This window comes from Gallus gallus, chromosome Z (genome assembly GCF_016699485.2).
Source record: "Gallus gallus isolate bGalGal1 chromosome Z, bGalGal1.mat.broiler.GRCg7b, whole genome shotgun sequence".
In the NCBI taxonomy this organism is placed as follows: Eukaryota; Metazoa; Chordata; class Aves; order Galliformes; family Phasianidae; genus Gallus; species Gallus gallus.
In genome coordinates this window covers 35,122,615-35,146,371 of record NC_052572.1, presented here as the reverse complement: position 1 = coordinate 35,146,371, position 23,757 = coordinate 35,122,615, and the positions used below count along the sequence as shown (strand labels likewise).

Below are 23,757 nucleotides of genomic sequence, written 5' to 3'. Positions count from 1 at the left end.
AAATAATAGCAAGTAGGAAAAAATGCTTTTTTGGAGGACCATTATATTGGAGGTTTAGACAGGCTTTCTCTTCACAGAGATTCAGTAATACTTACGATCACATTAAGGAGGAAGAATAACTAATGAGTATTCTTCACTAGTAGAACCAGACCTCACACAGAGGCTAATACATATTTATTAACATTCATTAATTTAAACTTTACGCTTTATTCAAAGTAAGTGGAGAAATGACACTAAGCTCCAAAACCGCAGAGAAATCTGTTTATATAAAACTCAAGAGCTCATTTGAAATATAGTAACATTAAGCTTTCATTCGCACACACTTTTCTTCTGCTATACATCAATGGCTTTACGCATTTGCAGACCTAGCATGCAGTCCAATAATATAAGCCTTCAGACTTTAAAAGAAACAAAATTACATAGGACCTGAATTATGAGCAATGCAAGCACCAGGAAAACATTCTTAGCAGCAAGTCTTCTGATCTTATCATAACAAAAGGAATAACTGTCAATAACAAAGTAAACTTGGCTTACTGGGTCAGCACACGTGATGAGCTAAGGAATCCCATGGTGGGAAAAAAAAAATTAAAAGAAAAAAAAGTTTTATTTGCTGAAAGCTGTTTCATTAAATTTAACCACAATCTGGCCAGTGATTTCAGAGAGTCATGACAGCAATGAAAATTCATGTAAGAAAACAAAGCAAATATGTGGGGTTTTTTTTGACACTTGAGCTAAGGAAGCATGCTTCCCATATGCTGAAATAACTACCTTGTGCACTTTCTTATAGTGGTGCCCACTGAGGCTCTTCACGTTTTTGGAGTTTTTAAGACTTTTGCATGCCATAAAAATTTTGCCTGTTCCTCTCTCTGCTTTGCTATTTACTCAGCTCCAATTAACGAGTGCTTTTTGTTGGCTGCCGTGGTCTAACAACAGAACAGCACTACAAATCTCTAACGCTACAGAGGCCTTCAGAGCAAAGCATTGGTTGTATTACAGCTCCTACATCTTTTTTGGCAAAATACGTAAAGCTTCACGAACAATTTTCATTGCTGCAAGCATTTAAAACCAATTATCTTAAACATTAAACACAGCTTCAACAACACAGTTTATTGTAAACAAGAGCTAGAAACCTATCCTGTATGATGGTTATTTTATAGTTAATTCCTGTAAAATAAAAGCCTAAAGACCAAACAAAAAAATTTAACTGCGGGAGACTAAGTGAAATAAAAAACTGAAACCTACCAAAACTCCCCAAACCACAGCATTTAAGAATCAAGAATTCCCACTCAAAGGTAAAACTGTAAATCTTCTGATCTCCGTCATTGCAAATTAGCCATGTAAGCCTACTTACACTTGCTGTAATTTATCCTCTCCTGATTTTACTTTATTTTCTCTCTCTTCACTCCCTGTTGAATCATCAGTTTGCATGCTCTTACAGTAAAGTGTGTCATTTTAGACACTAGATAAAAATTATGACATGACAGACAGATTTCACAAAAATAAGGATTATTATTATCTACTAAGGATAAGTAGTCCTCTGATTGAGGACTACTCAATCAGAATCCCTACACATGCTCCTGAGAGGAATACTGTGGTTACAACCAATTGTGAACAGTGTTCCAAACTAAGTTTTGTTCTGTCATTACAGTACACCATTGATCACGTCTGCCTCTGGGCCACAACAGACAGCAACCTGCTCTGGCTGCAATGTGATGCCCATTTAGAGTGAGAAACAACAAAAATGGATCACTTGCAGACTAAGTACAAACCCAATGGATGCCCGCATCACTTACGACACACTGAAATTCCAACTGTACTTAAAAAAAACTGAAGGAAATCTACTTTTGTATTTTTAAGAAAAGTGGTACAATATTGAAACCACTCAACTCTCAGCTCTCTGGAGTACTGTGCTCAACCTTCCCTTACTCTTGGAAGAGGAACCTGCAGCAACAGGGGGAAAAATGTCCCATACACGCTGTCCCAGACACACTTCCCCCACACAGTGGCACAGAAATGCTTCATTCTTTTCTTTCACCAGAAATGAATTTCTCAACAGCTGCCCAAATTGAAAGTTGGGAAATAAGAATAAAAAATGCCTTTCTACAATGTCTGCACGAAAACAAGATGTCAGTTTCATTCAATTTTTGCTTGCATTTAACCACTGAAATGCTTTGTCCATTTCTAGCTCTTCAGACAGAGATACTCCCTTTTCCTTGGCGTGTTTAGCTGTTTAGAGGAGAAAAATAATCTAAAACAAACTGTCTTCACTGAAAATTTCCAACAGCAATCACTCATCTGTGATTTTACAGCTGAGCAGGGTGGCACAAATTTCCATCAACAGGAAGTATAGTCTTTCTGTAATCTTTAATTTATGCTACTGCAGATACTTATTCAGGTGGAATAAAAATCACAGGTGACAGTATTTACAAAGTACAGTCTTTAGTAGTAGCTGTCAACACAGCCTGAATACTTGGGTCTTTCTCAAGGTCCATAAATGGAAATAGAACATCTTACATAAAAACAGCTTTACAGAACTCCAAGCCAACAGCATTTCCTAGCAGCTAATAACCGTAATTCAAAGGAATTATCTGTTCTTACACATAAGAACTGCCTGAGGGCTAGTAAAACCAATTCCATACACAGTGCTACAAAATTGAAATCAGACACTTGTGTTGAGCATAAATAAAAGCAAGGGCAGCTATGTTTTACTTTTAAGTTCACTGTCTAAGAAATGAATAAAAGCTTATGTTGTACTCGAAGTCGATGAAGTAATATATTTAGTAATATTCCAACACCATTTAACGCATTACTTTTAATTCAGTGAAACCATCAAATTCTTCTGACTGCAAAAACTCAGCTACCATTAATAATAAAAAATATTTAAAAACACGTTCTATCAAATTTAACAATAAAACTGATGCTCAAAACTGCTAACTTGTATAGGGGCTCTGATTTGTCACATGGATCAGCATGAGACAGACTGGGCATGAGAGAAACATCCAGCTTTCCCTTTTCATTCCATTGTTTCAAAAGCAAGAGAAGCAAAGTAAGCAGACCCTTGTCTCTTGGCAGTGCAAAAAGCGGTTCTACCAAGTAAGGCCTGCTCTTATGATGATAGCAAACATATCACATTTTTCTCAGGTAAGCAGCTGAATATTGAAGAATTAGACTGCCAAGTATGCAATATGGATAAAGAAAGAATATAGTATAAAACTCCTAGGCCTCTACTCCAATTTTCTCAAGGTTAGACGCAAATGCTTGCAGACAAACACATTTAATGAAGTCAATAACACAAAAGCACTTATATGCTGTATCATCAGTACAGACGTACTGAATTCAACAATGAGCTGTATAACTGTTACTCTAGTTAATTAACAAGGCACTTTTTTAAACAATGGCCTCAAAGATGAAGACTTAAGATTTTTGTAAAACTGTAAGAATATTCACTAATAATTAAACACCACACATACAAAATTCACTACCCTTTTGGGGCACCATTGAAGCATTCTCCTCTGTACAAAACTAGTGTTTATTATTGGTATCTCAAAGGAAAACTGCAAGCTCTTACCAAGTAATCATCAGGCTTGATACCAAAAAGCTCTCTGAAATATCGGAAGGCAAGAGGTGCATACGTCTTAAATCTGAAGTCAGGGTAATGATGAGCAGGGGTGAGATTGCTCCCTTCACTGTAAACAAAAACAAAAATAGACCAAACCCAGTTATTACTGAGCAATTTTTAGCCATTTCCTGCAAAGTACCATTAATGTAAAGCCTCCTACCTCAATCACTGGCCTTTCTAGACTCATACATGCAGACAGATTTGTGTGTCAGCATTGATCAGTGTCACAGAAATGCCTGGGAGATACACAGTATCACCAGCAAACTCCTTTCTCCTTTCATGTTGTGAGTCTTTCCACCACCCACTTCCACATTTATAAAGATCACATTTAAACTAACGCTACAGCTTCTCACCTCCCTTCAAGGAAGCCAGTCTAATAGCTTTGACACAGAAAGGCAAAGTGTGGAGAGCTGAACTGGAGAACAAGGGCATGTGACAGAGATACTAAAGATGCAAAACAGGTAAGAAGATACTAAAATGAGAGACAATAAAAGGATACCATAGCAAAACAAAGAGGGCAGGAACTATGCAGACAGAGCAGAGGGAAGGAAGTAGGTCTCCCAATTTTTTTTTGGTGCCAGCAAGCTTTGATTAGCTCAGCATTATTTATGAAATGGCATCCTCAGCACCAATTCCTGCAGTTACACTATCTCACTTTTCCTTACTAGTACAGTGCAGAACTGAAAAGCCTCCCTGAACTTTAAGTGGTTTTCTGTTCCTTCATCTCTCACATCACGTATTTTATCCTGCCTCAATCTAAACCACTGCTGGTTTTTATGCTCAGTTAATTAGGAACATGAGCTATACACATTGCAGGGAATTACTGAAAACGGTATTCAGATATAGAAGAATCTAAGATATAGATTCAAACCAGAAGATGCACAAGGAAAGACTGCTGAGCCGGCCAGTTTGAAAGCCAGTCTTTCTCAAAGAAGCAGATAAGAAAGAATGCAACCGTTGTGACTCCTTTCCTTATTTTACATCAACACTCCCTCTCTACTTCCATGATGCAGCTGTATGAGTATTGAGATGAAAACTACTCTATTTATAGCGTATATATTTATAAGCTGAAGGAAAAGGCTGGCAGGAAGATGCTATAAGAAGAAAAACACACAAAAAAAATTGTCTGTGGTTTCCTTCATGTTAGAAATTCACAGAAGGCTTTAAACAGAGTAATAAAGTCCTACACTATAATTTCAAAGCAAGGAAGAATAGCACTAAGACGAAGCTTGGTCACTCTGTGCATGGGTTGATAAATATTTGAGTATAAAATCCATAAGACTGGACACAGTGGTGAGAAACAGCTCTTCTGACACTGCTTTAGTCATTTACAATGATTAAATTATTCAGAAATGCAGTATGTACCTACATGCTTGATAGCAGTAGTATACAAAGTATACAAAAAATATCAAGAAGTCACAAAAATACAAAGAAGAAAGAGTGTTAAGTAGATCTTCTATAAAGACTGATTTAGGTATCATAAATCTATAATCAAACAAATCAAAGAGCCTTGATTCTATACAATTAATGTCTGTCATACGAACTTGTCACCCACAGTAATTAACAACAACCTAATTACAGAAGTCTACCCAACCCATTTAGCCACCTCTGCATGCACACTACCAAAACTCAACAGAACTAAACTGCTGCTGCTAATTAAGCAGTATAAGCTAGACAAAAAGCTTTCCCAGGCTCCAGAAAGGCACATACTTCAGATTCTGGAATATGACACCAAAGAAGCAAAGAACAACCTGCCTTGTGGCTGGAAACCACACTTCAAAAGATGTCTGTAGATGAGGAAAGATGCATACAAAGATATCAGAATACCAGTGTTTCTTCAATTGCTAAACCATACAGCTAATAGCTAGCAAACGCTGCTGCCTTGATTGATTGCTCATTTTGTAGTCCAACATATAATGACTAAGGAATTAAAATAAAATCCACTTACAGTTTATTATTATAAAGTAAAAAAGACAAGTCAATAAGTTAGTAGGCTGAACTTAGTATTTTTCCTTAGAGTTAAGCTTGGTAAATGTTTTTTCTTACTTTCAGCATGCCAGTCTTAGCTGAAATCAAGTGTTACATAGCTGGATATACATCTCATTGCATATTTCTGCAATATAGAGATGTCACAGGGTAATACGTAGCTATACTGGGAGCTGTGCCTCACCACCCTGATTATAAAGAACTTTTCCCTCATATCCCACCTAAATCTCTTTCTTTAGTTTGAAACTATTTCCCATTTGTCCTATCACAGCAGATCCCGCTGAAGTCTGTCCCTTTCTTTGTTATAGCCCCTCTCTTAAAGCAACCCAACAGGCTGCTATCAGGTCTCCCCACAGTATTCTATTCTCCACGCTGAACAGCCCCAGCTTTTTCAGCCTGTTCTCTGGGAACTTGGGGCCACATTTAGAGATGTATCACATCACTGTCGCAAGAGCTGATCATCTAAACTTTGTAATGAAACATTACCTTTTAGAACATACTTTTACAAATCTGCTTCCTGTAGCCATTACTCCATTCTTTATTTTGTGAAAGTAGGGCAAAAGATTATGCATCCTAACTCTGCTAGGACATGTCCCATTGTTGAAACTTCACCAGGGCCAAAACAAAGACAGAAAGGTACTCTGTGATAATACCACAGGCACAATCCATTTCATAAGTGCCGCGTGTAGAAAAAGGACCATTAGTTAAAACTGAAATTGTGCCTAAGCTGTACAGCAGTAGGTACTACGGGGAAATTTATTTTAGAATACATGGAAAATAAAGTAATTATTTTTGAACAGCACATACACAGAGAACGACGCACTGAAGCTGCAGTGAGCATACAGGTCAATAGCATCTAATGGACTTACTAGTTTAATTAGAAACCATAACAAGTGCTCACAACATGCAGGATCCAGACCCTGAAAATACAGTCTATTAGCAAGGGAAATACACAAGACTGATTAACAACTTGCTGCAAAAAGGTCAAAGTCACAGCTGTGCTTAGCAGTGGCCTGCATCTCAGAAGGCTAGAAGAGATGAAACCTTTCTCCAAATGCTCTGCATTTCTGAAGCTGCATACAACTGAGTAGCCAAAGTTAGCTGACAGAATGGAGTTCAGCTCACCATGCATCACCATAGAAAATGTGCCTCCTCAGTCTGTGTCTGCTGGATTTGCTCAGCAAGGTGCCCACATTCTCAGCTCACACATGGCTGCACAGCCTAGCGACTAGCTCAAGTCATCACTACCTGAAACTGAGGCATGTTAGCTTAGCACCAGGCCTCACCATGGCCACACAACTCTGAGCTGGCCCTGAACATGAATCAAACAGCTGTCAGAATACTTCTGTATCCACAACATGCAAAAAGCCAATTTGGGAACAAAATGTAACAACAAGACATGAACTGGTTCACCTCACTAAGGAGGTCGGGGCATTAAGCACAACGCAGGAAGACAAGAAAAAGCCCCATACACCTGAACTAATAGACAGAGAAGGGAGGAGAGAATACTGGCAGGATGCAGAACTTTCCCACAAATCCTCTGGCCACTGCTGCAACAGATAAGTCCCAGATAAGCACCTCCTTGCTCTGGATTTTCAAAGCAGTGTTTAAAACCAGTTTCCCATGTGATTTCAGCCTGCAAGGGGAGTTAGGCTGAGACTCCAGTTACTGTATCTCCAGAATCAACTGGGTCACTTGCACACTGCATTTGTTTTTTTAGCACAAAGTGCATATTTGCATAGCACCATTTACACTCAGTGCAAATTGTAGATCCAAATACACTTCCTTATAGCAGCCCCTATTAAAACTCACTTAACCCCCACAATGAACATTTTTATACTCCTCAGGAAAAGGGAAAAATGACAAATGGACAATGTGGACCAGAAAGAAACAGAAGCATTTCCTCATTTCCACAGCTGCAATAACGTATGAACAAAAGCAAGCAATTCTGCAGTTCAGATTCACTCCCACAAAGATATCTATACTTTACTGAGAGCTGCTTCCTGAAACAAAGGTCTACGTAGACCTAGGATAAACTATGACCCAATTTAACCCTGCTACAAAGTAAATCTGGACCAGGCATAACCTGCAATCTGTGGGTTAATCCAGATTCACTACAGCTCCCACAATAAGCAGTACAGTTACGTTCAGTATTATCTGTGCCCCTTTAGGGAAAAAAACAGTTTTCTCCCTCCTTCACAAACTCTGAACACAGCAGGAAGTTATTTTCCCATTGTCAACAAAGCTGAACTACAGACAGAGCTTAGGTTTACATCAGGGCCCAAGTGACATGCAGAAACTAGTTTTCATATCCCACTTAACACATTTATGAACAACTGTAAGCTGCTTTTCCCCAGAAGGGCACAGATAGTACTATTTGGCTCACTGGAGCACAGGCTGTTGTTTTGTTGTACTTCTACTACCTCATCCACCTTTTTTTTTGTCACCGTCACTACAATAGTGCTCATGTGGCTGTTAAAGAAGTCTGTGTGCCTGTGACCACAGAACAAATGTCCTCTCACCTCTGACCGTACCACTCCTGCTAGATCTGGATGAGGCCATGGAAATTCCTGCCTCGAGTTGCAGCTAAACCATGTGTACTCAACTCAGAGCAAGAAGAAAAATGTAGCTTCTGGCTCAGTATTTGACTACTTTAAGCTACACACTTGCTACACTGCCTTGCCAGGTTCTTCTCCAGAGGCAGTTACTGGGCAAAAGCTTCACCTCACCTCAGCCTGCTCCTGGATACTCATCACGTCCCAGACAGTAGTGAGCCCATGGAATCTGCTGGGGTAACTAATTGCAGGTCATTTCTTTCAACCCAGACCAGCCCCAAAGGGAGGAGGAAAAAAAAGAAAGTAAAAACCTAAAAATTTAGAGGACACAGAGCTCATTTTCCATAAGCTGCAATTAAGTATTGACTTCTCCAGTATCACCTTCAAATGTGAATATTGTCCTAGGAAAGTCTAAGTAGCACCTGAACTACACATCTGGAGCTCAGCCTCACACGGAAGGGACATGTGGCCTTAGCTTTTTACCTCAAGCTGTAGTAGTGAAGCCAGCTACAGACAGGACTCAGAAGTTTTCCATATAATGCTGAGAGTCAATACGCCAATATCCTCAGCCAGAAAGACTGAAGCCTGTAACACTAGATTTTTATAATTCATTTAACACTATATTATTATGGTTTATGCAAGTTAGTAGCACTTCAGATTGAAAAGATTTCAGACAAAGTTGCAAGTTAAATAAAGACAAGAGAAGGACTTGAAATATGAAATTTGTTTGTCAGTTTAAGAAGTGAAGCATCATGATTGTTTTTAAGAGACTTCTATGGATAGCCAATTTTTGGTTTCACAGAGTGTTACCAGCAAGGGCTCTACATAGAAAGGCTCTTTGTTACAGTCAAGATGAGTCACTGTATTATGAGTCATTGTATAATGTACTGCTGCTTACTGGACTGCTATACAAAAACAAGAAGCCAGATCACTTGCTGCTCCAGTCATTTCTTTCATTTATATCATTTTCTTTGTGCTCTCTTTTTTTTTTTAATAAAGATAACTGTTGAGAAAGGTGCTATTAAAGCTTTTAGGATCAATTTTATGTTTGTACAAATAGGCTATTACTTTTGCCTTTGTTCTCCTTTTCAGCCAGAAGTAATCTCTCCTAATCCTCCCTAAAAAACATTACCAAACAAATCCAAACTTTGAGTGTCCAAGGATGCAAATTTCACATCTGTGATGCTAAAGACTACAAACCATTTTATTTCATTTGATCTTTCACAGGTAAGTTAAAAAATACACACATTACTTTTTTTTTTTTGCCCAAAGTTGTGCTATATCACGGCACACTTTTAACGTATATGTTTCATTTTGTTTCACAAACGATAAAACCAGTATAACAGCCAACCAAACAACTACAGAACCCTGCATAGGTATCGCAGTTAAATACCTCACAGATATGATGGCTCGCTCCTTTTTTAAAAAAAAGTCAATTTTTTTTTTATATGATATACAAACTTCTCAGTTTTAAGTTGCAATTTGTTTGGGTTTTTTTCTGAGAAAGTGAAAAACTGTGGTTACAGTGGATAAGCACACAGGCTACAAACCTATATCTAATTACCAAGAGAAAGACCACAAACCTTACAGTTAGCACCAGAACACATGATATGGATACCCTCAAGTCCTATGAACTAGAGAACGCAATTAAATGCTTCATTTCACGTAAGAAATAGTTTCTTATTCTTGAAAGATCTTGCAGTTCAGAGGAAATTAGGAGTTTAAACTACCAAGTTTACATCAGGAGAGATGAACTTTAGAAGTACCTACCTGCAATTATTCTGAACATTGTCAATTTCACTTCCCATTTATTAACACTAATAATCTCTAAGCACTGATATAAGCATCCAACACAAGAAAGACAGAGAGCTGTTAGAGCGGCCCCAAAGGAGGACCACAAAAATGATCAGAGGGCTGGAGCACCTCCCCTACAAAGAGGCACTGAGAGAACTGGGTTTGTTCAGCCTGAAGAAGGCTGTGGGATGACCTCACTGCAGCCTTCCAGTACCTAAGGGGCGCCTATGAACAGGAGGGGAAGTCAACTCTTTGAAAGGATAGATAATGGCAGGACAAAGGGAAATGGTTTTAAGTTGAAGGCAGGAAGATTTAGGTTGGATATCAGAGGGAAGTTCTTTACTACGAGAGTGGTGAGGTGCTGGAACAGGCTGCCCAGAGAGGTTGTGGATGCCCCATACCTGAAAGTGTTCAAAGCCAGGTTGGATGGGGCCCTGAGCAGCCTGGTCTAGTATTAGATATGAAGGTTGGCAGCCCTGCCTGCGTCATGGGGGCTGGAGCTTCATGATCCTTGAAGTCCCTTCCAACCCGGGCCATTCTATGAATGTATGATTCATTGCAAATTATTAGGAGCAATTTATGAAGTAACGTTCAAACTCCTCACATGAACCAAACGTGAGAACATGAAGACGGGAGCATTTTCAAGTTCTTCTGCCTCAATCTTCCAACCCAATTTTGCCAGAACTGTAAAACAATCCTTATTTAAAATATTTAGGTAGAGTTTCATTATGAAATTCTGCTAGAAAATAGACTGAATAGGCTTGTCCTTACCTGGGTAAGAAGACACTTTCCACTACGTAAAAGTCTTGCATAAGAACATCTCTGTCTGGTTTTGAAGTAAGGTTTCCCACAGTGTATCCTATTCCCAGCTGGATAGCGCCTTTAATAGCTGAGGATGTAGTCTGCGTAGAAAGAAAGAATTCAAGCATCAGTTAACTACAGATAGATTTCTGTTCTTACCAGTAATGTAATTTTGTAATAACAGTACTATATCCTCTTTTCTTCTCAGCCTTTAAGAGCAGAAGAAAACTTTCAACTAGAGACAACTTCTTATCAATTAAAAGATCTAAAGAAATACTGTGTCATTCCAAAAGCCCGTTAGACATTCAAACCTATTCCAGGGTCTGAAATTGCATGCATTACATTATGGGAAAAAACAGTTACAAATACCATGAAAATGAACAATGGCTGCTCCAAAAGTAATGCCTCTCTCTCTTTTTTTTTTTTTTAAATGTTTGCCCATGACATCAGAAGCAGAAGTTGGTAGTACAGAAGCAGAAGGTGAACCTTCCCACCAACACTCTGTTACATGCTGTTGATGTGTGACAGATAGGAGCAGAAGGGCACTTTGACAAAATGGCATCTGACATGGAAGTGCAGATGAAGCAAAGAAAAGATGAAGGCATTGAATAAAGCAAACCACTGGGAACATAAATAAGGTTGACAAGAAGCAAATAACTTCCCTTAGCATGGTGTACTTTCACTAGTTCAAAGGTACCATTTTGATGCTTGTTTTCAGATGTTATCTCTCATCCATCAAACTAGACACTGTATCAGTGAAAACCCCAGAAGTTCCATGGCCAGAATTACTGCAGCACTTGAACAAAAATATTTCAGAAGGGAGTGAAAATTACATAAGAAAGGGTTCATATACACAAAACTACACTTATTTTAGTCCTCAGAACAGCATATGCCAGAGTCGCTGCTTATTTTTAGAAAAGACAGAGATGTGTAGTTCCTCATTAATTAAGACTGCACACCAAGCAGAAGTTGAAATTTCATAACAGTTCAGAACAGGCAATTTGGTAGGAACAAACAATGCTACCATTCTTCAACTGCAACTTTGACTAATAAAAAGATCTGGCTTGTGTTGTAAGAAGATTCACATTTTCCTTTCTCTGAAAGGACTCTATTCATGCATGATTAATGCCCAGCACATGCAGCAATTATGTAACTTTGATCAAATCAATATACATGTAAATAGAGTTTATGCTTCATAGCTGGACACCCATCTTGCTCACTGCTACAGTGAGGGATTACATCTGGAAAGCACAGCTGCCAACACAGTACTACTGCCTTTTACCAAACACAGAGGATACACCATACCAAAAAAAGGCCTGTACATTGGCTCACAATGTCAGAGGTGGATGTTGGTGGTATGGCAGAACATCCTGCCAATATTTCATAACATGTTGTTGATGTGTGACAGATGGCAGCAGAGGGCAAAACTCTAAGTATTACAATTACTAGAAACCATATTATATGTTGCCAAATAACTATTTCCATTAGAATGTGAAGGTCATTACAGTTTCTATGTAAGTGGCTGGCAATTGGTAAATATGTTTATCCTTTTAAACAGGTTTTCTTACATGTTATCTATCTGTATGGGACTATTAGTAACAACAAATGAATGTTTTAAAAAACAAAACACAACCAACCATGAACAGAATGGGACTCCATCAGATTCAGCCTTCACTTAATTTTATGAAGTTCACCCTACTCTCATTCATTTTTTCCCCATTCTTAACACCCAATCGATGTTTACTAAGTCTTCGTATTCCCCACAAGCAGTTCATGAATTCAACATTCTTGCCCTTTTTAGCACATCCTAGAAACGTCATATGGAACTTCATGGATATGAACTTTGTCCTTGAGTATCTGTTTTCCTTTTTATAACACATTTTATTGCATCTGAAGCTTAGCCTATGAACTTTTGAGGGCAAAGATGGTGATTCTTTTGCAAGACACCTGGCCTTCTGCAGGTGCTATAATGCACCTGCTATAACGCTCATACTCTTTTCCTCAGAAATTTCACCTCATTATCACTCTGAAAGACAAGGTGATTTCTGTTTTTTTTTCCCCACCCTTTGTACTACTGTCATTCAAATAAATGTACGTAAAACAATCCAGGTTCTTGAATTTTTCCAATGAAATAGTAGAGCTACCTAGTTATGACAGTCTTATTTATGACATGGGGAGCAGAAGGCATCCGATAAGAAACCACCACTGATTAACACTGTTCTGCAGCTGTTTTTCCCACACAGATGCCATTAGTTCATTTTTTTTACTACTATCTGTGAAGAAAAGACTGCTCTTATCTTTTCCACCAGCCTGTTCTGCTGCATGGTGGGACTGAATCAATGAATTGGTTGCCTACTTCACAGCTCTTTTCCTTGCGAAAACATAAGATAGTGCACATCTTCAGTTAGCTAAAAAAAAAAATGCCTCATGAAAGAGGTCAAACTCCTCTCCATGCCTCAGTTCCTAAAGCTCGAACAGACTACAGTTCTTAAACATCAACTCTTCAAAACTTCAGTAACGCTAGGAGAAAGTACTTTCACATTAAATCTTACAAAACTATTACATTACCCTGAAATCAGACTATGAGTGTAAAGAACCTCAGTATGGCAATACAGCAAGAATTCCCAATGAAAGATATTCCTTGATTCCTTATTTTAACTGAAACATAATGCACACTGGCTAAATTGTAAATACAGTTACTTCTTAATACCATCAAAATGGCATTAAACAATGGCATTTCAGAAAGGAACTGGTAGAGAGTTGCATACAGAAGCCTTCCTGCAAGCCGCAGCCTCCCTGAAGATAAATAAAGAAAAATCCCCAGGGTTCCACTTTGTCAAAATTATTCTAGATGCATGGATTTGGACAGATTTGAGTTTCCTACTACGAGTAAACATTTGTTCTTCAGTTACACTGGTTGCCACAGGTAAGCATTTGTTCTTCAGTTAAACTGGTTACCACAAGCACCAGGAATCTAAACACGCCACCTCTCCTCTGCAAACATAGCTTATCTTTTCCAGACCCATGAAAAGAAACTAAGCCTCCATAAATTGTGTAAACTCATAGGTCAAACCACCTGAGGACAGTGTTGTTGGAAAACAGTAAGCCTTTTCCATGCAATATGTTAAAAAAAAACTCTTTGAACATTAAGAAACTGCTACTTGGTTCAATCTGTATGTGCAGTAATTTGGGAGTCCATTCCTTTTGCACTGTATTTTTCCTATATTTGGGCACCTGTAGTGCTTAAAGTCCCACTGACAGAACACTTCCAGCAGCTGCTTCTGCTGAAGCTTTTAGAAGCAACTAGACCACCTCAGCACGTCTCTGCAGCTGCTACATTTGAACTACCAGTTTTCTTTCACATTAAATCACAAAAAGGGCATGTACTGTACCCACAGTGTACCTGCTCTTTCTGAAAGCTATCCATTATACCAGCCTATGCCACATTCCTTGGTCATTCTTTTTCTTTGCATCCTAGACCTATGCTTGAGTACAAAGTAATGGAGCATTACATGCTATTCTACGTGGTGTTTGCTGTACTTTGTATATTAAAGCCATCAGTAGCTGTGCTACCACAATATAAACTTACGTACATATTTTTCTGACATACTGTGCTGAATGCCATTATAAAGCTTGGTCATTAAACAAGTGCAACTGCTTTTTTATATCATTTTCTTTCCCTCCAAGTACAAAGCGTCCAGTAGTATGCTACTGAAAATATATTCCAGTGCAGCACAACTCCAGCAGGGAAGTCTCAATGTTCACAAAACAATTATTCTACCCACACACATTGGACTTTGGACATAAACCAATACCAACACTGATGCAGCAATGCCGTTAGCACATGTTTGCAAGCCCTAACAATAGGTAGCTAATTTCCCTTTTTCAGATAAATTCCCTTTGCTCCTGGGCAAAGTGACTGATGCCACAGATAGCCTGTTTTGAACAAGCAAGGTGCTAACTGTAATACACTAAGAAGAACTGCAAAATACGTTACAATAAGAAAGAAGTCATGCCAAACAAGTATGCATGTGTGGTAGACTTTGGATCACAAGCAGAGATTTTGGAAAACTGATAACAAGTTTCCAGAATAAGAGCACTATGCGTTCTGATCTGATCTTCTTCTACTCCCTTGAAGTGCTTCAACAGATCTGTGCATGCCTCATTCTTTCTCCCAGTATACTAAATGTCAAGAAGCAGATTAAGGAACTATTATATATGACTGATTACACTGCAATACAAGAGCTGCAGGTGTGTCAGCAGATTCTCATAACTGAGTCTGTAAAATATCAGGAGAAAAATAAAAGAAACTGGTGCATACTTATGACTATGCCACTGTCTTGATCTAGTTATGAATTTCACAATCTGCATAGTTAGGATGCCTAGCAATGGTTGTGCAAGGCTTTTAACAAGGTTTTAGTAAATCAAGACATTTTCTTGGATCTTTAAAGTGTCCACACACATGGCAAATCACATTTTCTTCTGTCAGAGATTTGGGTCAAAACATGACTACTGAAGGACACTGAAGAAAAGAAGGTCTCAAGAATTCAGATAAGCAAGAAAATCTCTCTCATTATTTTAGCTCAGCTAAACAAAACAATAAAGAAACTACTGGAAGTATCTGAAGTCCCAGAAATAGAACTGACAGGTCTACAGGCTACTTATTCTTACTGACAGCTTTATCCTGAACAAAGTGAGATTTTCTCCTGGAGAAATCACAAAATGGCTTGAGTTGGAAGGCACTTTAAACATCACTTAGTTCCAACCCGCCTGCCATGGGTTGTCACCCACCAGGCCCAGCTGCCCCCATCCAACCTGGCCTTGAATTCCTCCAGGGATGGGGCATCCACAGCTTCTCTGAGCATCCTGTACCAGTGACTCACTGCCCTCTGTGAAAACAACTTCTTCCTAAAAATGAAAGTTTATTTTTAACTGATTGAGATGAACTTAAAAACAGTGAAAAACAGCCATTATTACACATGTTTATAATAGCTTTTAAAACTAATCTACAAGGATTCAGGATGTGTTTGGAACACACTGGTAATACACAACCAAGATACCACAGAAATAAAGTCTTCAATTGTTAATAAGATTCCTTCAGACCTTGGCTGGGTCAGAGATAACTTTCTTCATAATAACTGATACAGTGCTGTGTTTTGGATTTGTGATGAAAACAACCTTGCTAACACACTGATAGTTTACACAAAGCCAAGGACTTTTCAGCTTCTCAAGCTGCCCTACCAGTGAGAAGATGGTAGGCACAAGGAGTGGGGAGGGACACAGCCAGGACAGCTACCCCACTGGACCAAAGCTATACCCTGTACCATTTGACGCTGCTCATCAATAAAGTTTGGTGTTAAAAAAGGAAGAGTGCGGGGTGGTGTTTTGAGTGACAGCATTTGCATGATGAGCCACACAGGAAACGACTGAATATCTGCCTGCCAGTGGGAAGCCATGAACAAATTATTTGTTTTGCTCTGCTTGCACACTCATGTTTTGCTTTACCAAATAAACCATCTTCATCTCAATTCATGAGTTTTCTAACTTTCACCTTTGTGATTCTCTCTCGTACTCGGCCGCAGGGAGTGAGCAAGTGGCAGTGTGGAGCTGAGTGCCCAACAGGGTTAAATCACAACATCCCCTTCTCACAGTATGAAAAGGCTAGGAACCTCTAAGTGAGTGGTCCTATCAAGGCCTCCCCTATGAAGAGTTACAGTGAGCCAAAGCAAACTGATGTATACACCCACAGAAAGGGCAATGACTTTTTTTTTCCTCCAAAGAGGGCCCATTTTCACCAATGAATTATTTAGGTAATTCTTGAAGAACCACAAACTTATTTATCACAGCTAACTAGTCCATAGAGATAAGCTGCGCTAGGTCATAACATCCTCAGCAGCACACAGCCTGACAGCATGAACAAGGTGAAAAAGACAAAATTACAGAGGAACAACAGAAAAGGGAGCAAATTAGAGTCTTTAGTTCTAATTCATTCTCCAGCTGTCCAAACTCACTAGACAAAACCGCACAGCCTACTTCTACTTCAATCAGCGCACTCAAAGCAGTATCTACATCAGCTCCAGGGTCTTCAGAAGTAAGGGTGAGTGACCCACAAGGAAAAGGTGGTAAACATTCTCTATATGCCACTGAAGAAAGCCTCTTCTTCTCAAACAACAGTTGAGATACAATTTGTCCTCAGATGGACAAACATTTTAGTAAACCAGTATTCAGGTCAATGAGCCCAACGGTATAGCGCTAAGGAAAGTAGTTTCCTTTACACTAGATGTAAGCTACCTTTACCTCTCTCCAAGAAAAAAATGTTTTTAAATACATAAAATAGATCAAAACAAAAGTCACGTATTTGCAATTATTTTCTCTAATTTTCTTCCATGTTTTCCTTATGCAGAAATTGTTCACAGTTCTTAGTAAGGGATATTTACATTTCCTTAACATTTCTAGATCAAGCAACAAAAACACTGTTTAATACATATTGATTTGTTAGGCTTCCTTCTCAATGAATGGGACAAACGGAAAATGCCTCCAAAGCCACAGCATTTATTAAACTTTCTCCTATGAGTCATCGAATTTTACATCAGACATTTTCCATGCATTACTCTTCCTATTGTATGCACTTGACACGTTAACGTGATGAAAGCTGTACGGACATAATCCTTGCATGATATTATGAAAAAAATGAGTGGACACAATGCAACTAGTCAAAAAGCAAAAATTATTCAGGACAAAGTAATAGTTCACTCTTCAGACGAGACTGAGAAATGCACCCTCTCCCCTATCATTAAGTGAGGAAATCATAACCTTTCAGAGCAAAGTTGTATCGGAACACTACTTATCCAGAAGGGTTTCATTTGTTTTTAGCTTTACAGTGAGATCTGGGAGAGAGAGGCTAAAGAAGCACACTGCAGTGTTTTGCTCTGGGAGATGGCTGAAAATCTGAACGAAAACTTAAAAGACCAGATCACATGGCTCATGACAGAGCTGCTGCTGAGTCTTCATGTGGAACCAGTGCAGCCCACAGCAGCAGACATGGGAGGATGACACTGAGTCTTCCTTCACTAAGCCCCCTGTGTTGGAAGCACGACCTTAAAGCTGAGACTGAAACTGTCAGCACGTTTCAGAATAATTAACTGCTGGGATTAACACTAGAAATCCCTTCAATCAACAAGTAAATCCTGGCATTACAAAACTTCTCTAATGTCAGTGTTTCTGAACTACATTTTAGTTACCCATTCTTTCTCCAGTTATACTCTTCCTTGCTTCGCTGAACCGCCCCAGACACGCATCTCACGATGCACCTTGTTTGGTTACCAGACTAACTAATGCACCTCCTTAGGACACCTCACTGCTACAAATATTCCAGATCAAAAGATATACACCAGTTTCGTTTTAAAAAACAGCTACACAGTTGCCCTGAAGCTATACATGAAAGGTCAAAGCAAAGCAGAGCCAAAGCCCAACCTGGCATAATTCAAGCCAAGAAGTGTATTTTGCCTGTTCTAAGATGAATGGATAAATATCATACATTTCTTCACTTCGATGTGAAGTTTTATGTTTAAACAACAACAACAAAAAGGTGGAAAGGAGGCCTCTGAGCAATAAGAATCAGTTAGCAAGCTTGGCCTGATCTGAAAACTACAGGAGCATCTTGCCTAAGCATTCCCACTGCCATCAAGGGATGTGGCAGATGGGAGCAGGAACTGCCCAACCAATTGAAAAAGCATCAGCTAAGAAACTAGCTCTTCCCCAAACCAGATTTCTGGTTCTTCACAAGAAGTCAAAGGACAAAACTGTCAGTAATTTTTGCCGAACAAACTAAGTACAGTAAAGCACAACTGAAGAATCTGAATAATAATAATAAAAAGGAAATGAAAGTGATGTGAGCAGTTAGAGATATGTGGGGTCTTAACTGCCAACAAGACTTCACCAGAATGAGGTGTCACTGTGAAAGTTTCATAAAAATCTGGAATTAAATGGAAGACAACATGAAATGCCGCTGTCAAACACAGGTCCTGCCAGCCTCACCTCATAAACATCTTTCTACACAAATGCAGTTGACTTCTATTGAAAGAAAAACAAAAAGAACCCTTCAGTGGTGTTATATGGGATATCTTGCGAAGATGAGAAACAGAATGAAGTGCAAGGCTTATACAGAATTTGGCTTATGAGAGGAGGTACATAATTAAAAGTAAAGCACTCTATCATTAAATTCTTCATGCATCAGTTTTAGGGTCAGACTTTATTATTTTTTATTAGTATTTAGAGGCCGGAACATAAATGACAATATGCAATAGCACTGAACTATGGGGTACGCATAACACAGGATCTTGAATTGAGAACAATTGGGCTTGTGGATATCGGGAAAGAAATCAAACTGCTTTAAGATCCAAGTACAGGCAACTGGAAGCTCAAGGGGAAGGGCAGAATTTGTAGGTGACACCGAGCTCCCAGAATTATGTGGGAGATGCATAAGAACACAGAAGAATTGGTGTCATGGTATAAATCTTTACAAGGCTCCCTCTGGAATACTGTGAACTTAGAGTTGAGCAGGAATAAAGTAGGGCACATAGGATGACTGAATGGAATACAAATTCTCCTGTGCAGGGACTACCAAGTTCTGCAGTCTACTCAGGCAGCTGTAAGACTGCATTAATGTCCACATTGGGCACATACAGCTTTTCTACCTTTCCAGTACTAAATGTCAAAAGTACTTAAGACTTCAGTATTTTGAAGTCATAAGCAGAGAAACCAAAGACAATTTCTAATAAAAAAAAGAAACAAAAAACAAAAAACGCCCACGCATTTTCTCAAACACTGTTTTCCTTTCATTTCTGAGAAAATTATCTAGAATGTTAAAGTCCCCCAGATAGTTAAAATGTAGTTGCCAACAAAAGAAGTGAGGAGTGGGAAAAGAAATAGCTAACTCTTCTTGACTTTGCCAGCAGTGCTGTAGGAAACACTGAGAAATAATATCTCCTAATTTATGACATATACTGTAGGATCATGTGGACCTCAACATTACATTACAGAGACATATCACTACTTCTTAAGTGAATATCTGTCAAGGAAAGTGATCAAATCCATTAAGTAAAAATTGGCTTGTGTAAGTATGTACGTATGTATGCATGTATATGTCTCACTTCAGTTACCAATAGGTTTTGATGGTTCTGAACAGTGCTGCTCCCAGAGAACCACTGAGAGATAATCAAAACCAAAAACAATACCACCTACCACCAATCTCTTAATAGCCTCATGTTGCCAATATGGATGCATGATATTACACCAAATATGCCACCTCTTAAACACTATTTTCTTACCAAAAAAAAAGTGTGCTCTTCAGCAAAATACTGAAGAGGTGTTAAAGCGAGTTTGTAGCTCAGGCATATGGCATAAACATTCAAAGCATTTGGGAACTCGACGTACTAAATTTCTGACAACTGTTTGTGTACAGAGGTATTTCTGTTGCTAAGAGCAAAGAATTTCCACCAATCTATCAAGAATGTATATTTTAAAACCACACTGAATTAGCTTATCATTTCACAGAAGGAATAAAATACTTCCAAATGTTCCACAGAAGATGTTTTGTTTGTTCTTGTATTTAGTTCTGAGGTATAGTTCACTTACAGCAGGTTAAAATTATGAATATAAAAGGAAAAGCATGAAATGAAAAGGTTGTAAGTCTTATTTACCTTTTTGTATGTTTTTTCTTCATTTGGCTTTCCAGCAGTAACATCTCCATTTTCAGTAACAGACGACATCTAGTAAAAGAAGCTTATGTTACAAATTAAATACTTGCTTTGGAAAAACTAGTGTTTGGAAAAATATAATGCAATTTTTATCTATCTTTTGCCAAGTTCAAACTTTTCAGAGTACAGTAAACCACCAAGATAGTGACAGCTCATGAGAATTCTCTTTCATTGAAGTTATCTTAAGCTTTCCTCTTTTCCTTGCTTAAAACAACATCCCAAAGAGCAGAAAGTAAATATTTTGTTTATAATAACATCTTTCCTTCTTATAGGGGTAGCTCAAACTGCACTGGCATATCCTGTTCTCCTACTGCAACTAAAATTCACTCTTCATTTGAAATATTAGACTCACTGCTAATTCCCTCATTATGTTTTACAGACTATCTTACATGTTTCTTTCTTCGAATAAAAAGCAATATGTTTTCAAGTATAACACACTATGTATATTCCTTGCTCTATCTGCTCCTGATTATTTCTTGTTCTCCTACCTTTATGTACTTAAAACTCCTCAGCTCTATGGCAAGTGTTCCAGACTTGGTCTGTTAGGAGAAACTAACAGACTATGGCAAGCAGCAACATGACATCCCAATTCCATGCAGGCCACCAACACATTCAGCAGGAGCCAGTTTCATCATCTCTTTACTAGAAGGGTAAATACTTTTACTATGAACACTGAACTACTGTACAATTGTCATCTTCTCTATGGACCTCCCATAAATAGACCTTCATTTTTTCAGAAGTAAACATCCTATCTCCATCCAGGTGTGCATGCTCCAATCACATGTGACCTCTCGTAGTCCCACTGCCTTTACCTATAGCCAATACAGAGACAAAGCAACTGCAGCTTTCCACAGCAAGGGTTATCAGCTGCCAAGAGTAGCAGCTCAAACGCTCAATATGTTCATGTTGATCCACTCACAGTGGCAGGGGCGGGACTACTGCTACTACTGTGACTGCCACCAGTACGTTCCTCTGCCACTGATCAGGAGACACTGCACTCAGCCTACAACAGCATATACAAGATATATTGTTAGTTCAATCGGTGAATTCAACTACTGTTGCTCTAAGTAACTGAATAAATACTAACACAACATCTGGCAGTAACAACAGAATTTACAAGACAAATTATCATTTTTTCCAACAGCTTTTCTCTACGAGTACTTGACTTTCAAGTATAAATAGTAGTTAAAACTGTGTTTTAATGAACTCGTCTTAGTTTCTAAATTACTTGACCTGTGAACTCTTTAGAGAAAAGCAATGTCTATTTATTAGATGCTGTATGCTGGCCACCAAGAGGAGCTCCCAGGCAGTCTACAGTACAGAAGGATAACATTTAGTTGACTGACCAGATGCAACACTTAACAGAACTCAGAGGAATTTTATTTCCCTGTGTTCTCTTTCTTAGTTATGTCAACCACGCAATTCTCTTCCAAAGCTGATATTAATTTTCCTTCTGTTTCATATAGATTTCAATAAAATAGATAGGTTGGTCACATTCATACAGTCTTTGAACCACTGTATTTTGAAGACATTTTTTTAAAACCTTCTTCAAAAATTCATGTAAGAGAAGAACGTTGTCTTCTGTCCTGAACCACTGTATAACCAAGCACCTTACAAGTCTGCAGTACAAAATGAGCTATCAAACAGTTCACCCTGGGGGGGATTTTACATGCAGTATAAAAGGAAAACATTCAAGCTATACCCAGCACACAACACTGAGTCAACATGAACACCTTTTTCTCCACACCAGTATGCAGCTGTGCAAGAAGATACAGCAACGAAAACTGGCTCCTCATGAGATGAACTTCAAAGGAACAACAGGCAAAAATAATTGGCTGGTGAGCTAAATATTCAGTGGCATTTCTGAGAGACCTGAAGCCTTTGACTACATTGACACACAGTATCTCCTGCCACAAGCAACAAGGTATTGACACTGTATTTCATCATGCTGTAAAATAATATTAGATCAAGAACAAATGAGTAAGTTAGAGATCACATGGACCAGACACATTAGGTGTGGCTGTCAAAGTAAAACAAACAAAAGAAGCAAACAAACACACACAAAGGAACCCAACCAAAAAAGCAACAGGAACACATCTTAAAACGATACTGGATTTTGCTAACACTTTCATAAATGAAAGTATACATACCCTTATGAAAAACAAGGCAAGTCATCTGGAGCTGAGAGCAATGATCAAGTCACTCATTGGTGTTGCTATTTTCCAGAATCTGTTAAAAGAAAAATCTTTTATCACTATGCCCTTACAGATGCACATTTGACAGAACAGCTTAGGATTTCCATTTTCCCCATTGTTCTTCAGTCCAAGTAAGTACCCCGCTAGACACAACGCAGTTCATGAATTGCCACCAGTAGTTTAGGTACTAGTAGGTCACCTAATATACGTAGGAAACTAGCAATGTTACACTGCATAAAATCAGTACAGTGCAACTTGCCTTTAGCCTAGAGATGTCACTGCTACGGCACCAGCACCTCCACTACAAAACATTTATATAGAGCAGTAGATTTATATGGCATGGAGCAGTGTGAAATCAAATGCTGTCTTTGAATAAGAGTCTTAAAATTAAATAGTAAACCACTCTCACTCCCATGGCATAGCCCATATTCCTAACCCTCAAAAAGACAAAAAATAGTAAGCAATAGGCATGATAGTTCGGAGGGATGCACACTGAATAGCTGTACATAACAAACTCACTGTGGATGTTTTTAACCACGGTACTAGTTATCATAACTTCTGTCAGTAATCTTGTTGAGGTGAGCTATTTCATAGCTAAAATGGTTTTAATATGCATATGACAAAGTATTAAATAGGTATAATTTGACACCTCCCTGGAATGAGCTTGTCTACCCATATTACACAACTATTCTAAGCCACATCACTAAACCTAGCCCTCAATTTAATTTCTCAACCATACTGGAAGTAAACAAATCTCATTTGCCCTTAATCAGTACAAATTGTATGAATCTAAGGATTGATTAAAGAAATAAAACCACAGCCCTTATTCACCAGATTTAATTTTCCAATTATTTGAAAAGTATCCATAACATAGAAGACTTCTGAACAGTAATCTCCACTCATTCAGGGATGCAGACTAAAAATCACTCCCGAGATTAAGTACATGGAGGAACAAAAAAAGAAGCACAGAAAACTGAATTTTCTGAGAATAAAGCCACAGTCCCTCAGAAAAGTCTCTTCTGATGTCAAGTACTGGTACCTTCCTGCTG

At 38.5% G+C, this 23,757-nt stretch overlaps 1 protein-coding gene across 39 annotated transcripts in view; it reads right to left on the bottom strand.

Annotated features, from left to right (window-relative positions):
• The window catches only part of PIP5K1B (phosphatidylinositol-4-phosphate 5-kinase type 1 beta), a 94,694-nt gene that overhangs the window by 34,704 nt on the left and 36,233 nt on the right, over positions 1-23,757 (bottom strand). For 20 of the 39 annotated variants that reach the window (XM_046905355.1, XM_046905359.1, XM_046905354.1 and 17 more), the window contains 5 exons: positions 22,664-22,742; positions 20,457-20,525; positions 15,547-15,663; positions 10,726-10,856; positions 3,569-3,686 (listed from right to left, as the gene is read on the bottom strand). In XM_046905355.1, the coding sequence (XP_046761311.1) occupies positions 3,569-3,686; positions 10,726-10,856; positions 15,547-15,663; positions 20,457-20,525 (435 nt within the window). In that variant the 5' untranslated portion in view covers positions 22,664-22,742. Of the gene's footprint in view, positions 1-3,568; positions 3,687-10,725; positions 10,857-11,417; positions 11,552-15,546; positions 15,664-20,456; positions 20,526-21,432; positions 21,517-22,663; positions 22,743-23,757 lie in introns of all 39 variants that reach the window. The other 19 variants (XM_040655534.2, XM_015280275.4, XM_046905360.1 and 16 more) reach the window with 7 other exon arrangements.